General features: G+C 49.4%; 1 protein-coding gene across 1 annotated transcript in view; it reads left to right on the top strand.

The window, feature by feature from the left end:
• LOC143781649 (uncharacterized) overlaps nt 1-17,951 on the top strand; it is a 34,845-nt gene that overhangs the window by 11,230 nt on the left and 5,664 nt on the right. The window contains exons 2-3 of the mRNA XM_077268361.1: nt 9,191-9,351; nt 16,457-16,858. Coding sequence (XP_077124476.1) covers nt 9,288-9,351; nt 16,457-16,858 — 466 coding nt within the window. The 5' untranslated portion in view covers nt 9,191-9,287. The remainder of the gene's footprint in view (nt 1-9,190; nt 9,352-16,456; nt 16,859-17,951) is intronic.

The following is a 17,951-nucleotide window of genomic DNA, read 5'->3' as shown; positions in this document are numbered from 1 at the left end:
CACATTACTGTTCTAAAACAGTATCACTCATAAGTACACAGTTGAGCATCCCCTTTAAGAGAGGATCGAGTCTTTATGAGGTAGCGTATCTCCTCAGGCTACCAGTCCTTACTCAGCAAAGGCTCCGGTATGGTATCTTCGCAAAGAGTCTCTTTCCAAGTAAGACCAGTAGGAAGCGCCTTTAAGAAGGTGCAAACTATATACAGGAAGTTTGTATCATGCACTGTTCCTGATTACGGCAGTTCTTATAACATTGTGGAACAAAAAAGCAAAAATGAAAGTGAAAGCAAAAATAAGAAGCAATAGGGATCCCGGGTAAACAAAGGGATCCCTTTAAGAGTTAACCCAGGACGGGTTTTAGCAGCAAAATAGCAAGGAAATAAACAGTTAACTATTTACAGTTTCAGGTTTCCGAGGCTTAGTTGGACGGCTTCCAGGGCTGCACCTGGCACTTAACCCTTCTTGGCCTGGGCAAAGTGAGGTCCAGGGTTACACCCAGTGCTGGACAAACGCCGTTAATCCGTCTTTCATGTACGATTAAATCATGCGCAGCGATGGAGGTCTGCGCAGCTTGAGTATGGGCATCTGCTGCAGCAGAGGTAGCGGCTGCTGCAAGATCAGTCACTGGAACGGAGTCAGCAGCTGTGGCACTAGCAGTCACTGGAGTGGTGTCGGTCGTCAGGGCAGGGTGGCTCTTCCTACCTGCTTCAGATGCGGTTCCTCCGGTGCCGGTCTGCTCCGTCTCCGCTGGGGTCTGGAACGCTGGCTGCGGGGCCTTGTGCTGCGACGCTGTCATCTCTGCTTGCAGCACCTCGCTTTCCGGCAGGGCCTTACTTTCTGGCTTCGGAGCGCTGGAACTTCTTTCTTGCTCCGGACCAGACGAGGCTGCCGACAGACGTCTGGCGAGGCTCCCGATGATGGTCTTCTTCCACCCGGCCTCAGTGCTCAGCTGCATCCGCCGGGGTTGATGGATCAGCCCGTCCGCTCCGGTCTGCAGGAGGTCAGCGTCAACTGTGGAGGTCTGGCTGCGGTGCCTCTCCGGGTAGCTGGGGGAGTCCTCGGCTCCGACCCCACGCTCCGGCTCCGGGCGGCTGGCCATGGCGGCCTCCATGTTGCTCGCTCCTTCTTCCTGGTCCTTTTCCCGCTCTCTTCTTCGTGGGCGGTTTCGTTTTCATTGTCTCTGCCCACCATTAAGGATCAGGAGGCGGATCTCGGCTGCTGACGGACACGTCCTCAAGGGGCCGAGATATTTAGACTGGGCGGCCATTGTCTTTCGCGCTCTTCAGCTTGTTCACGCCCACTTCCACGCCCTTCTTCTTCTCCTGCGCTCTCCTTAGCGCTGTAATGGCGGCGGTTTTGGCGGGAACTTCTGGCGGCAAGTGGCAACACACAGTCCTTGTAATAAAGCACAGTCCAAGCACGATAAATCACAGTTCCAAGGCACACATGACCTGATTCTTCAGGCTTAAGTAGATCCTGTTCGTGATGCCAAATTTGGAGCGCCCCCACACCGCCGCAGGGCCGAGGGGTACCCGGAGCCGGGCCTCTGAGTCTCAGTTCTGGGGTTGTCACGGTGGCTAGACCCGGTCCGTGGCCCTGTCTGTCAGTGGGGAACGTCCAGTGCAATAAGTGGGGTGCAGGTCGCGGTAAATAACGAGGACACCAGGTTGCAGTCTCTTTACCTCTTTACTGAAGATCTCTGGGTCCTCAGTCCAGAATACAGTTCACCAGGCTGCGCAAGTCCGGCCGGTCCAATGGCACTTCCAGAGTTCTCTTCACAGGAGGAAATCTGTGCCTTCCCCCTAGTGCTATGTGTTGTGGTCCTTCCCTGCTGTGCTTACGGAAAGTCCCCACAACTGTTGTGTCTGTTTCTTAAGTTCCCTCACAACTCGTTCGGATGATGTTCTTCTCCTCCGTCCCTCCCTGATGTTCTGGTTAGGACGGCACCCGTATGACGAGTAGGCTCGGAGCTCTTCCGGGACCCTAGAGTCGCCCCTCTCCTAGTGCGCCCCCCATGTCTTCATAGGTGATGTATGTTAGACAGCCCGCCTGAGACTGACTGCCCTGCCGCTGTTTGAAGTATTGCTTGAAGCTGAATGTTATGATACTTCCTCGGCGTTCCGGCCACCGGTAGTGCACCTCAGCAGGATGTTGCTTCGATCTTACAGCACGACTCCTACTGGTATTTCTCCTTTGCGTGATCTCGTTTCTCACTCAGCACAATCTATCTCTCTTCTAATCCTTTCTTGGGCACCGCCGCTACCCGGAGCAGGCACGGTCCCGTTACGTTCGTTCTTCTTGCCAAGCCTCTGTCAGGATCCCACCCCTGACAGAGACCCTACTGTATCTTCCCCCCACAACACCCTCTGCCACAAGGTGTTGCCTGGTTCCAACCCAGTCAGCTTCTAATCTAACTTCCTGCCTGACCCCCAGTTTACCCACTATGGTGGGGAGTGGCCTAGTCAATAGAACCCTTAGCTCCCCCCGGAGGCCCGGCTGTGAAATGTATTGGTGTCTGTGATACCTGGTCAGATGAACTCCTTCAGTGCCATCAGACGTACCATAGCTCCCCATAGTGGCGGAGCCACAGTACTGCAACGACCAGGACTCTGGGGCGCTGCATTAGCATCACACACAGTACAGTCCTCAGAGGTGGCACCTAATCACCCTTGTTAGCCCACATCACAAATTTCCAAATGTCCAACTAACTGGGGGGAACCACAGATGGGCCATTCTGCATAGCTGTTCACAAATTCTATTGCATGGGCATCAGAGGTCTGCTCTGAAGAATCACATAATCTAGAGGAGGAAAGCATCTGCACCAATGCCCCAAATTTTTTCATGCTGGATCCGGAGCTGGACGAAGTAGGGTCCGAGCAGAATACATAGCCTCTTCAACAGACATTAACCATATAGGGTGGAGGTGATCCTGATGAGACTCAGATATCGGAGGCGGACTGTCAGGGCAGGAAGAGGAGAAGAGTGATACTCAGTGTGAGGAGTGTGACAACAGAAAGGATAACAATGAGGTTGTAGCTCCCACTTGGTATGAACCCAGATGTATGCAGCTGAGTAGCTTAGCAGAGGAGGTGGAGGACGAAGATGAGGTTACATTGCAGCTTCCCACACAGACACGAAGTGATACAACCATGACAAGCACTGCATCCTCAGCCCAAACTCTGGCTCTGGCCAGCACCGGTCGCAAGTGTGTGATTCGTAAACATGCAAAAATGAAGTAAGACAATCCACCAAAAAGATAACAGAAAGTGTTTTTATTTGACTTAGGGTACCGTCTCACATAACGATTTACCAACGATCACAACCAGCGATACGACCTGGCCGTGATCGTTGGAAAGTCGTTGTGTGGTCGCTGGGGAGCTGTCACACAGACAGCTCTCCAGTGACCAACGATGCCGAGGTCCCGGGTAACCAGGGTAAACATCGGGTTACTAAGCGCAGGGCCGCGCTTAGTAACCCGATGTTTACCCTGGTTACCAGCGTAAAAGTAAAAAAAAAACGTACATACTCACATTCCGGTGTCCGCCAGGTCCCTCGCAGTCTGCTTCCCGCTCTGACTGACTGCCGGCCGGAAAGTGAGAGCAGATCACAGCGGTGACGTTGCCGCTGTGATCTGCTTTCACTTTACAGCGGCACTCAGTCAGAGCGGGAAGCAGACTGCGAGGGACCTGAAGGACACCGGAATGTGAGTATGTACGTTTTTTTTTTTTTTACTTTTACGCTGGTAACCACGGTAAACATCGGGTTACTAAGCGCGGCCCTGCGCTTAGTAACCCGATGTTTACCCTGGTTACAAGCGAATGCATCGCTGGATCGCTGTCACACACAGCGATCCAGCGATGACAGCGGGAGATCCAGCGACGAAAGAAAGTTCTAAACGACCTGCTATGACGTACGATTCTCAGCAGGATCCCTGATCGCTGCTGCGTGTCAGACACAGCGATATCGTACGGATATCGCTGGAACGTCATGGATCGTGCCGTCGTAGCGACAAAAGTGCCACTGTGTGACAGTACCCTTAGTACATAACAGGCAATTAGACAACAAATAAAACCATATCAGTGACAGAGCTCCTGAAGGCAAGGAATCAGGTGCAACAAGAAATCATCAGGCGCAACACTACAGGTACAGCATAGTTAGTTAGAGCTTAATAATCAGACCTATAGATTGAGTAAAGTGACAGTGCATCAAGTACTGTATATCTAGAAAGAGTTGCGGCGCCCCCGCACCGCCGCAGGGCCGAGGGGTACCCGGAGCCGGGCCTCTAGTTCTCAGTCTCGGGGTTGTCACGGTGGCTAGACCCGGTCCGTGGCCCTGTCCGTCAGTGGGGGACGTCCGGTGTAATAGGTGGTAGTAATGGTAGCGATGGAGCGGTACGGTTGTGGGGTGTAAGTCGCGGTAAATAACGAGGACACCAGGTTGCAGTCTCTTTACCTCTTTACTGGAGATCTCTGAGTCCTCAGTCCAGAACACGGTTCACCAGGCTACGCAAGTCCGGCCGGTCCAATGGCACCTCCAGAGTTCTCCTCTCAGGTGGAAATCTGTGCCTTCCTTCTAGCGCTATGTGTTGTAGTCCTTCCCTGCTGTGCTCACGGAAAGTAACCCCACAACGGTTGTGTCTGTTTCTTAAGTTCCCTCACAACTCGATTTGATGTTCCTCTGTAATCCACCCCTTCCCTGTATTCAGGTTGGAATGGCACCCGTTTGTCAGGTAGGCCTGGAGTTCTTCCGGGACCCTAGAGTCGCCCCTCTCCCGCAATTGCCCCCCAAGACTTCATAGGTGATATGTGGTAGACAGCCCGCCTGAGACCGACTGTCCTGCCGCTGTTTGGAGTATGGCTTGAAGCTGTATCCTAATCCACTCCCTCGGCGTTCCGGCCACCGGTATTGCGCCTCAGCAGGGTGCTGCCTCTTTCAACAAAACCCCTGCTGGTATTCTCCTTCTGCTTGATCTCGTTTCTCACTCAGCACAATCTATCTCGCTTCTAGTCCTTTCTTGAGTCCCACCGCTTCCAGGAGCCTGCGCGGACCCGTTACGTTCTTTCAATGCCAAGCCTCTGCCAGGATCCCACCCCTGGCAGAGACCCTACAGTCTCTCCCTTCACAACACCCCCTGCCACAGGGTGTTGCTCCATTCAATCCCGTCAGCGTTCTCTTCTAACTTCCTGCCTGACCCCCAGTTTACCCACTATGGTGGGGAGTGGCCTAATGAATAGCACCCTTAGCTCCCCCCGGAGGCCCAGCTGTGAAACATATTGGTGTCTGTGATACCTGATTGGAGGAACTCCTTCGGTGCCATCGAACGTACCATGGCTCCCCTTAGCGGCGAAGCCACAGCACTGCAACGACCAGGACTCTGGGGTGCTGCACTCCCCCCTGGTTAAACACAGTACTCCGGGACTGGGAAGAAAAAACAACAATACAGATTAGCAAAAAGACATACAATTTTGTTGAGTGCAAAACGATAAGTATACTTGAACAGGCTTCCCTTTATGGGAGGTGAGGACACTTTTAACGTTACAAACATGGTCAACATTATAAATTACAGGCTATGCATAACTCCTGTTACCCAACCGGGTATTCTACTTAGTGCAAATTCTGGAACAATAAATTAACATTGCCTTTAAGAAACATACACTCTTAGTTTACCAAAGGCCTTCCTATAATCACATTACAGGGTAAGGTAACTTCACATTCTCCTACTTTGAACCTGCAGGACCGCCTGTCCCTATGGCACCAGACCTACTGCCTCTCCTTTCTTTTACAGGACCGCCCCGTTCAACCAGGGCCTACTGCCTTTCGCTACTATACATAGTATAGACATAACATTCCTTTCGTTTAAAGAACTCTGAGCCCGCTCTACTCGGCTCCTTTAAGGACTCACTCTCTAACCCCTACGGGTTCGCCTTCTGTCCTTAGTAACAAAGTAACTTTCTATGGGGACGCAGGGTTGACCTTCTATCCTCACCTTCATCATTACTTCCTTACTTTCAGCTATGCAGATCTCTATCTCTACCCCTACGGGCTCTCTGCATCTTTTCTTTCTGCAAAACATTATTTAGATTTCACATTTCAACAAATTCAACACATATAACTTAGCATGTAAAACAGTTACATTTCTTTTTCAAGCTTCATTATCACATTACTGTTCTGCAACAGTATCTTTCACAAGTTCAATTTCACACATCCCCTTTAAGAGGGGACCAAGTCTTTCTAAGGTAGCTCGTCTTCTCAGCCTACCAGCCCACGCAAAGGTTCCGGTATGGTATCTTCGCAAAGTGTCTTTAACTAGAACCGGTAGGAAAGGTATCTTCACAAAGTGTCTTTGGCTCAAACCAATAGGGCAAATATCTTCGCAAAGTGTCTTTGGCTAAAACCAGTAGGGAGCACCTTTAAGAAGGTGCAAACTATTTACAAAAGAAAGTTCGAATCATGCACAGTCCATGATTTCTGCAGTTTGTGTAACTTGGTGCAAAAACTTCAAGAAAAAGAAAAACAAACAAAGGGGATCCCGGGTCAACAAAGGGATCCCTTTAAGAGTTAACCCAGGACGGGTTTTAGCAGCAAAACAGCAAGGAAATAAACAGTTAACTATTTACAGTTTCAGGTTTCCGAGGCTTAGTTGGACGGCTTCCAGGGCTGCACCTGGCACTTAACCCTTCCTGGCCTGGGCAAAGTGAGGTCCAGGGTTACACCCAGTGCTGGACAAACGCCGTTAATCCGTCTTTCATGTACGATTAAATCATGCGCAGCGATGGAGGTCTGCGCAGCTTGAGTATGGGCATCTGCTGCAGCAGAGGTAGCGGCTGCTGCAAGATCAGTCACTGGAACGGAGTCAGCAGCTGTGGCACTAGCAGTCACTGGAGTGGTGTCGGTCGTCAGGGCAGGGTCGTCCTTCATACCTGCTTCAGATGCGGTTCCTCCGGTGCCAGTCTGCTCCGTCTCCGCTGGGGTCTGGAACGCTGGCTGCGGGGCCTTGTGCTGCGACGCTGTCATCTCTGCTTGCAGCACCTCGCTTTCCGGCAGGGCCTTGCTTTCCAGCTTCGGAGCTCCGGTCCTTCTTCCCTGCTCCGGACCAAGCGAGGCTGCCGACAGGCGTCTGGTGAGGCTCCCGATGATGGTCTTCTTCCACCCGGCCTCAGTGCTCAGCTGCATCCGCCGGGGTTGATGGATCAGCCCGTCCGCTCCGGTCTGCAGGAGGTCAGCGTCAACTGTGGAGGTCTGGCTGTGGTGCCTCTCCGGGTAGCTGGGGGAGTCCTCGGCTCCGACCCCACGCTCCGTCTCCGGGCGGCTGGCCATGGCGTCCTCCATGTTGCTCGCTTCTTCTTCCTGGTCCTTTTCCCGCTCTCTTCTTCGTGGGCGGTTTCGTTTTCGTTGTCTCTGCCCACCATTAAGGATCAGGAGGCGGATCTCGGCTGCTGACGGACACGTCCTCAAGGGGCCGAGATATTTAGACTGGGCGGCCATTGTCTTTCGCGCTCTTCAGCTTGTTCACGCCCACTTCCACGCCCTTCTTCTTCTCCTGCGCTCTCCTTAGCGCTGTAATGGCGGCGGTTTTGGCGGGAACTTCTGGCGGCAAGTGGCAACACACAGTCCTTGTAATAAAGCACAGTCCAAGCACGATAAATCACAGTTCCAAGGCACACATAACCTGATTCTTCAGGCTTAAGTAGATCCTGTTCGTGACGCCAAGTCTGCGGCGCCCCCGCACCGCCGCAGGGCCGAGGGGTACCCGGAGCCGGGCCTCTAGTTCTCAGTCTCGGGGTTGTCACGGTGGCTAGACCCGGTCCGTGGCCCTGTCCGTCAGTGGGGGACGTCCGGTGTAATAGGTGGTAGTAATGGTAGCGATGGAGCGGTACGGTTGTGGGGTGTAAGTCGCGGTAAATAACGAGGACACCAGGTTGCAGTCTCTTTACCTCTTTACTGGAGATCTCTGAGTCCTCAGTCCAGAACACGGTTCACCAGGCTACGCAAGTCCGGCCGGTCCAATGGCACCTCCAGAGTTCTCCTCTCAGGTGGAAATCTGTGCCTTCCTTCTAGCGCTATGTGTTGTAGTCCTTCCCTGCTGTGCTCACGGAAAGTAACCCCACAACGGTTGTGTCTGTTTCTTAAGTTCCCTCACAACTCGATTTGATGTTCCTCTGTAATCCACCCCTTCCCTTTATTCAGGTTGGAATGGCACCCGTTTGTCAGGTAGGCCTGGAGTTCTTCCGGGACCCTAGAGTCGCCCCTCTCCCGCAATTGCCCCCCAAGACTTCATAGGTGATATGTGGTAGACAGCCCGCCTGAGACCGACTGTCCTGCCGCTGTTTGGAGTATGGCTTGAAGCTGTATCCTAATCCACTCCCTCGGCGTTCCGGCCACCGGTATTGCGCCTCAGCAGGGTGCTGCCTCTTTCAACAAAACCCCTGCTGGTATTCTCCTTCTGCTTGATCTCGTTTCTCACTCAGCACAATCTATCTCGCTTCTAGTCCTTTCTTGAGTCCCGCCGCTTCCAGGAGCCTGCGCGGACCCGTTACGTTCTTTCAATGCCAAGCCTCTGCCAGGATCCCACCCCTGGCAGAGACCCTACAGTCTCTCCCTTCACAACACCCCCTGCCACAGGGTGTTGCTCCGTTCAATCCCGTCAGCGTTCTCTTCTAACTTCCTGCCTGACCCCCAGTTTACCCACTATGGTGGGGAGTGGCCTAATGAATAGCACCCTTAGCTCCCCCCGGAGGCCCAGCTGTGAAACATATTGGTGTCTGTGATACCTGATTGGAGGAACTCCTTCGGTGCCATCGAACGTACCATGGCTCCCCTTAGCGGCGAAGCCACAGCACTGCAACGACCAGGACTCTGGGGCGCTGCAGAGTCATCAGTGAGGCTCATGTGGCTATGTTAACACAGGTATCATAAATAAGATATATCTCCTATAGAGTCATAGTAAACGTTGATTACAGCAGTACGAGAATCACACAAAGTAATTGCTCTTACCCATGACTGTCCTGTGACGCTGCGCACACTGCCCCAACGCACGTTTCGCGTGGGCTTCCTCATGGGACTGTTGTAATTAAATCCACTTACAACAACGCTTTTTAGCTGCAAATACATAATTAAAAAAGAAAAAAATTGTCTGCGGATTTGGACGACCCCTTTAGCTTTTGTGTTAATTGTTTTTCTTACATTTTAGGAAAATGACGCATCGTCTTCCCCCAGCACAGGTCGGGCCCCGTGGTAGAGACACTGCAAGACATTAGTGCATGATCGTCTACTGATAACAGAGAGCAATGCCTCAGAGACGGGATGTGACGCTGCTGCCCACACTGCTCCTCGCCTCCATGACTTTATACGGTGAGTTCCACAATATCCTGCTGCGTCCAATAATGCATCCGATGTTTCTTCATGTCCTATAAGATATTATGGAGAAAGGAAGACCCCTTTATTTCTAGAGATTTTAGGGGCTCCCCAACCTGATCCATGAATACAATGCAAGCCGTGTAGTGGTAAATGACACAGACAGATGGAAAATGTGGCTACACGACAATGATGGCGTGGAGGTAATTCAGGATCAGTGGAAAGCTGGGTGGCGACCCCTCCGGATCGTGTAACAGGGTCTGTAGCTGCACACACACAAGGCCAGATATTGACTACTTGTTGTTTAGCCCATATATCGAGCCCCCGGCAGGAAGTGATTTTCGTGTAGCGGATTGTTCCTCATGATCCCGGCGCTCGATGCATTTCACCCACATGTGGAGACGCACACGGACAGGAAATCCGGACATCCTGCTGTCTGTCCTGAGGCTTCTTCTTCTGGCAGCGGTTTCCTTCTCTTGTAGTCAGGAAGGCCTCGGAGTTATATAGTGTATAGTGTACTGCTCCCCACCCGCAGCAAGTCACAGAGTAGACATGATGGGAGTAGTGAGTTCCCAGAATTATGGCCGGATCCAGGTGTGTAGAATCCGGGGAGAAATATTAGGATGACTTCCCCTTATCGTAGATGGAAATTGTCACGGGGTCCTTTTTTCCGATACCACACAATCAACAGAGCGAGGGAAGTGTGAACAATCCCAAGACCTTTTATTATAGGCAAAACTAAAAGGTCCATAAACAATCCACCACTCTGAGGATACAATAGTCCAGAAAACTAATGCAGTTCAGCAGCAGGATAAATGTCCAAGGAGATGAGAGTCCAATAATCCAGCAGACAGAGGATAAGATGGTCCATATACTCTCCTTCCTCTCTTAGGGTACCGTCACACAGTACCATTTTGATCGCTACGACGGCACGATCCGTGACGTCGCAGCGTCGTATGATTATCGCTCCAGCGTCGTAGACTGCGGTCACACTTTGCAATCACGGCGCTGGAGCGATGCCGAAGTCCCCGGGTAACCAGGGTAAACATCGGGTAACTAAGCGCAGGGCCGCGCTTAGTAACCCGATGTTTACCCTGGTTACCAGCGTAAACGTTAAAAAACAAACAGTACATACTCACATTCCGGTGTCTGTCCTCCGGCGTTCTGCTTCTCTCCACTGTGTAAGCGCCATAGCCGGAAAGCAGAGTGGTGACGTCAGACGTCACCGCTGTGCTCGCTTTCCGGCCGGCCGACGCTCACACTGCAGAGAAGCTGAGACGCCGGAGGACAGACACCGGAATGTGAGTATGTACTGTTTGTTTTTTTTACGTTTACGCTGGTAACCAGGGTAAACATCGGGTTACTAAGCGCGGCCCTGCGCTTAGTTACCCGATGTTTACCCTGGTTACAAGCGAACACATCGCTGGATCGCTGTCACACACAACGATCCAGCGATGTCAGCGGGTGATCAAGCGACGAAAGAAAGTTCCAAACGATCTGCTACGACGTACGATTCTCAGGAGGATCCCTGATCGCTGCTGCGTGTCAGACACTGCGATATCGTAACGATATCGCTAGAACGTCACGAATCGTACCGTCGTAGCGATCAAAATGGTACTGTGTGACTTAGCCCTTAGGTGCTTGATCACAGGATCTGATCTTGTGTCTCACCTCCCTGATATTTTACAAGTCTCCCTCCTCATTCACAGGTGAGGGGGGGGGGGGAGGAGAGGAGGTCTCAGGGGCTCATTGTTTTAACAAGCTAGGTCAATATGTCATTAGCATATTAGCAAACAGTACTGTGGCGGCTGATATCAGATGGCAACAATAGCCATTCATCAATTAGCAAATAACTCATCTTACAAGAGAACGCCACGAACATCAGTAAAACATTAATACCAACAAAATGATCCCCACATACCATATCCCACCATCACAACCTCTCCCCCCTCTTAATAAGTGAGCACGCCATGAGGTCTACACAGACATCTGGCCTGCTCACTTTAGTCCACTTTGCTCCACTGTTTATAGTTCCTTGTACAATGGCAGGGGTTGCAATAATCATGAGCACTTTTTGTCCTTCCATAAATTCCCGGGTCCTGGCTTTATGATCATACCAGGTTTTTTGACTGAACTGGGCCATTCGCTAATGTTCATTAGCCAAGGTAGCTAACTGGGCGAGACAGTCTCTGAACTCTAGAGCATAGGGAATGATGGGTGCTCCAATGTCTGCGCTATCTCCCTCCAATTGTTCTTTCAGAAGAGTGAGAGGCCCACGGACCTTCTGGCCAAACAGATTGCTCCCCAGTGTGGTCCGGATGCCGTGGTGCTTAAAGGGCCTGTAGTCGGCTGACTGCTCCCAGAAAATGACACTAACTCCCCAATGTCATTTCCAAGGAGGATATCTGCAGGAAGTCCTCCCATAACTCCAATCCAACACAGTTTTTCTCCAAAACATAATCCAAACGCACAAAAGATCGCTGTATATATTTGCGGGCACCCCCTGCCAGGACAATGGGAATTCCAGGACCCTGGTGAATTGCCTCAGGTCGAACCACACGGGGGTCAGCGATAGTCAGGAATGCCCCCGTGTCTCTAAATCCTGACACTTTGTATCTTTTAATCAAGACATCCTGCAGGTGGCAATGCCGTTGCTCTGGGTAGCTAAAGGACAAAGGCCAGAGTCCATACACTCCAGGAGGGGTATCTATGGAGCCGTGGTCGGTGGTCCACTCTGGTGGGGGGGGTGGTAGCTCTTCCTCAGGCGGGATGGAGTGCACAAGATGCACTGGACGAGGTGGGGCTCCCTCTGAATCCTTGAGGGACAGCCAGACTGCAAATGCCCAGGTTGCCCACACCCATAACATCTCTCTGTGATACCCCCAGGTCGTGGTCAGAACTGTTGGGGCCCAGGATTGTGAGGCGTGATTGTCATCGGCTTGCGACTAGGTGGAAGGGCAGATATAATCGGAGGGAGACGGGGCGCAGGAGCAGGCCGTGGTTCATTGTCCAGAAGCCTCCTCCATTGCGGTCGGATAGTAAGGGCTTCATCGGCCAGGGCTGCAGCTCTATCCACGGTGCACGGCGTGCGCTCCCGGACCCATTCCCGTACCTCTGCGGGGCACTTGGCAAGAAATTGTTCTATAAGGATCGCCTGTATAACATATTCCACAGTAAAGGTATTTTCTGCTTCCAGCCATCTCCGACATGCCTGGGACACCTTATGTGCATACATCCTAAACGATCCCCCTGTAGTGCATGGGAGGTCTCGGAACTTGGCCCTATATGAGTCTGGGGTGATAGCATGGTAATCCAGGATAGTCTGCTTTACAATGTTATAATCCCGATTCCGTTGTGAGTCAATGGTTCAATAAGCCTACCGCCATGCTACCGTTCAGGAGTCCCACTAACAAACGCACCCAGCCAGAGTGGGGCACCTCCATCACAGCACACTGCTGCTCAAAGTCCTTGAAGAACCCCTCCACATTTCCGGAAGCCTCGTCAAATGGCTTAAACTCTGCGGGTGATCCGTACAGGCTCCCGGATCGTTGGGTTTACACTCCACATTGCATTACTCCCTCTTTCGATCTCCATTGCCTCTTGTCTTCGCTGTGCCCGGCGGGCAGCCTCCTCCTTGTACTCCTGAGAGACACCTGAGCCCAGAACCGTCATCTCTTCTTCGTACCACACCACCCACTGGATTTTTGGGGTGGGGATCCTCGTCTCCTGGGCTTGCCCTTCAGACATATGGGACTAGGTGGTCTGGGTAGCACTAACCATTAGATCAATTAAGGCCTCTTAATCAGTCCCTGGTAGTTCAGGCCCAGGTCTCTGGCTCTCTCCTGTAAACTGGATACAGTCCAATTTCTGGGTTACACTCTGTTGATCCCGCTGCTGCCACAAGTTGTCACGGGGTCCTTCTCCGGTATCACACAATCAACAGAGCTAGAGTATAGTAAACAATTCCAAGACCTTTATTTAGGCAAAAATATGAAAGGTCCATATACAATCCACCACACAAAGGATAAAATAGTCCAGACCACGAATGCAGTTCAGTAACAGGATAAAATGTCCAACGATCCTACAGACAGAGGATAACACAATCCATATACTCTTCTTTCTCTCTGAGGTGCTGTGAACACATCATAGTTCCACACAGAACTGATCTGTGTCTCACCTCCCTGATATTTTACAAGTCCCCCTCCTCATTCACAGGTTAGGGGGGAAGGTGGCAGGGGCTCATTGTTTCAACAAGCTAGGTCAATATGTCATTAGCATATTAGCAAACATGATTATTCACTGATCCTGTGAGAAGACAACAATACAGAACTGTGGGGGCTGATATCAGATGGCAACCACAGCCATTCATCAATTAGTAAATAACTCATCCTACAAGAGAACACCATGATAATTAGTAAAATATTAATACAAATAAAATGATACCCACATAACATATCCCACCATCACATAGTGCATATATACCAGTGCCATATAGTGCACAAATAACAGTGTCATATAGTGCATATATAACAGTGCCATATAGTGCATATATATATATATATATAGTTCTATATAGTGCATATATAACAGTGCCATATAGTGAATAAATAACAGTGCCATATAGTGCATATATAACAGTGCCATATAGAGCATATATAATAGTGCCATATAGTGCATATATAACAGTGCCATATAGTGCATATATAACAGTGCCATATAGTGGATATATAACAGTGCCATATAGTGATTATATAACAGTGCCATATAGTGCATATATAACAGTGCCATATAGTGATTATATAACTGTGCCATATAGTGGATATATAACAGTGCCATATAGTGATTATATAATAGTGCCACATAGTGCATATATAACTGTTCCATATAGTGATTATATAACAGTGTCATATTGTGATTATATAACAGTGCCATATAGTGATTATATAACAGTGCCATATAGTGCATATATAACAGTGCCATGTAGTACATAAATAACATTGCCATATAGTGCATATATAACAGTGCCATATAGTGATTATATAACAGTGCCATATAGTGATTATATAACAGTGTCATATAGTGCATATATAACAGTGCCATATAGTGCATAAATAACAGTGCCATGTAGTGCATACATAACAGTGCCATATAGTGATTATATAACAGTGCCATATAGTGCATACATAACAGTGCCATATAGTGATTATATAATAGTGCCATATAGTGCATATATAACAGTGCCATATAGTATATAAATAACAGTGCCATATAGAGCATATATAACAGTGTCATATAGAGCATATATAACCTTGCCATATAGTGCATATATAACAGTGCCATATAGAGCATATATAACAGTGCCATATAGAGCATAAATAACTGTGCCATATAGTGGATATATAACAGTGCCATATAGTGATTATATAAAAGTGTCATATAGTGCATAAATAAAAGTACCATACAGTGCACAGATGACCGCACCATAAGATGCCAGTTTTGATGAAACCAGAAGACGGTCGATCGGAGACAAGAGCACAGGACCGATGGCTGTTCGTGTGCGGCCTCGTCTGATCTCAGAAGCTCAGTCACAAGTTTTCATTACAACCACAGAGATAAGAAGAATCGGACGAGCCCCTTACATCACATTACCTAAGGGTACCGTCACACAGTACCATTTTGATCGCTACGACGGTACGATTCGTGACGTTCTAGTGATATCGTTACGATATCGCAGTGTCTGACACGCAGCAGCGATCAGGGACCCTGCTGAGAATCATACGTCGTAGCAGATCGTGTGGAACTTTCTTTCGTCGCTTGATCACCCGCTGACATCGCTGGATCGTTGTGTGTGACAGCGATCCAGCGATGTGTTCGCTTGTAACCAGGGTAAACATCGGGTAACTAAGCGCAGGGCCGCGCTTAGTAACCCGATGTTTACCCTGGTTACAAGCGTAAACGTAAAAAAAACAAACAGTACATACTTACATTCCGGTGTCTGTCCTCCGGCGTCTCAGCTTCTCTGCACTGTGTGAGCGCCTGCCGGCCGGAAAGCGAGCACAGCAGTGACGTCTGACGTCACCGCTCTGCTTTCCGGCTATGGCGCTTACACAGTGCAGAGAAGCAGAACGCCGGGGACAGACACCGGAATGTAAGTATGTACTGTTTGTTTTTTTTACGTTAACGCTGGTAACCAGGGTAAACATCGGGTTACTAAGCGCGGCCCTGCACTTAGTTACCCGATGTTTACCCTGGTTACCCGGGGACTTCGGCATCGCTCCAGCGCCGTGATTGCAACGTGTGACCGCAGTCTACGACGCTGGAGCGATATTCATACGATCGCTGCGACGTCACGAATCGTGCCGTCGTAGCGATTAAAATGGTACTGTGTGACGGTACCCTAAGAGAGGGGCTGTTGTAATTGGGGAAAGAAAGGATTTACAATGATAAACGATGATTCCTGCAGAGGTTTATTGTGAATTCCGCAGAAGTCCTTCACCAGCTCTGTCCAATTAACTAGACTTTCAAAAACAAAAAACTGAACCCGCAGACACCTCGACATCAGATACACCCTGTGTTACTGCTTCTATGAATAACACCTATAAAGCTAACACAAAATGATGAAAGATATACAGGTTTAATTGTCTAAATAATAATCAAGGTATAAAATGTTTTACCATAACACATATAATATGGAAACACTACCTCCAAATAACAATGCTATGTAATGTCTCGTAACAACACCATGTGGTGCCCATGCCGCACAGTGCTCAAATATTACCATACTGTGCCGAATAGTCCTGATGAGGGGCACAGTCTCTCCTGGTGACCTTGGGAAGGCTCCTGATGGAGAATATGGCGGCAGACCTCATGGCTTCGGCACCACAGGATCTGGTTGCTCTTGTTGAGGTCACCCACGTGTAGCATGGAGTAATGCGCTCATCGATGGCGGATACCAGGTAGTTGCCCTTTGTGCCTCTCTTAAAATCCCACCTGTGCCTCAGGGTAGGAAACTCCTAGGCCTAATCTACTTTTGCCGGTGGGCACCGTTGAGTCTCTGCCCGTGGTCGGGAATCTCACAGGACTTTCTTCTTTCTTGGTTTAGGTTTTCTGCTGGTCTGGGCACAGAGTGACACCATAGAACTGACTACGACCAGTGGGAACCAGGGAAGTGCGATGTCACCAGCAGGGTTCAATATAGCGACTGGAGGGAACCTCTCTATTGACCTCCCGCACCGACACATCACCAGTATGGTGCCAAGGGTCACCATTCCTGCACAAGATACTGCACTGAATATGGACAAAGCGCAAACATCAGCCGCCAACCTGAATAGTGCCACAATTCCACTGCCGACTGCCCTGACTACAAACACCGGAGGTGTCAAGGAGCCAACTGCTATAACCGATGACGCGAAAACCCTCACACCTGGCAACATAGGAACTACAGGCAGCACCAACACCATACCGCGGGCAATAAGGGGATCCAGAGCAGCCTCCAACTCCACAGGTGAGAGTTATCCCTCTGTCGTCTGTAGTGTTACATAGGACTGCAGGTGACATCTACTATATTATCTGTACTCAGAATCATAGAATGTTAGAGATTCAAGGGACCTCCAAGGTGATCGTACCCAACGCCCCGCTCAATGCAGGAGTCACTAAACCATCTCAGGCAGATGTCTGTTGAGCTTCTGTTTAAAGACCTCCATTGAAGGAGAACTCACCACCTCTCGTAGCAGCCTGTTCCACTCATTAATCACCAAGGAGGAGTAGAGAAGAATAATCACGTGATCTAGACTCTATGCTCCTCTTATTACATCCTAGAACTGTGTTTGCCTTTTTTGCTGCTGCATCACACTGCTGACTCATGTGCAGTCTGTGATCTATTAGTATACCCAAGTCTTTTTCACACGTGCTGTTGCTTAGTTCTATTCCTCCCATTCTGCTCTGTCTTCTCTAGTGTTAGCTATCCCTCCTAGCTTTACATCATTTGCAAATGTGATTAGTTTACCTTCAGTTCCCTTATCTAGATCATCTATAAAAATGTTGAACACTGGGGCCAGGACAGAGGCTTGTGGTATCCCACAGGAAACACTTTTCCAATTGGATATGCAACCATTTATTACAATTCTTTGAGTACGATCACTAAGCCAGTTATGAATCCACCTAACCATAGCCTTCTCAATCACATACTTGATCATTTTTTCAATAAGGATAGTATGAGATACTTTATCAAATACTTTGTTGAAGTTCAGATATACTATATCTACCGCATTTCCCTAATCCACCAAGTCAGTGATTCCATAATAGAAAGAAATTAGATTAGTCTGGCAGGACTTGTTTGCTACAAACCCATGATGGCTCTGGTTAATTACTGTATTCTTATCCAAGTACTTACATACATGCTGTTTAATAATTTGTTCACATCTTTGACTTTTCTTTTGCTTTTGACATATCCACAAAATCCTTTTTTACTGCTTTTGTTCTTGTTCTCTGTTCTACATTTTGAAAGATAAAGTTATCAGCAAGAGAAGATCAGAAATGTCTGGACCTGGTACTTTTTTCCTGAGTGAGATTCCCAACAAATATTTGGATAGTTAAAA

This window comes from Ranitomeya variabilis, chromosome 6 (assembly GCF_051348905.1).
Source record: "Ranitomeya variabilis isolate aRanVar5 chromosome 6, aRanVar5.hap1, whole genome shotgun sequence".
Classification (NCBI taxonomy): Eukaryota; Metazoa; Chordata; class Amphibia; order Anura; family Dendrobatidae; genus Ranitomeya; species Ranitomeya variabilis.
The sequence above is the reverse complement of the archived record's forward strand: the minus strand, read 5'-3'. Positions and strand labels throughout refer to the sequence as shown.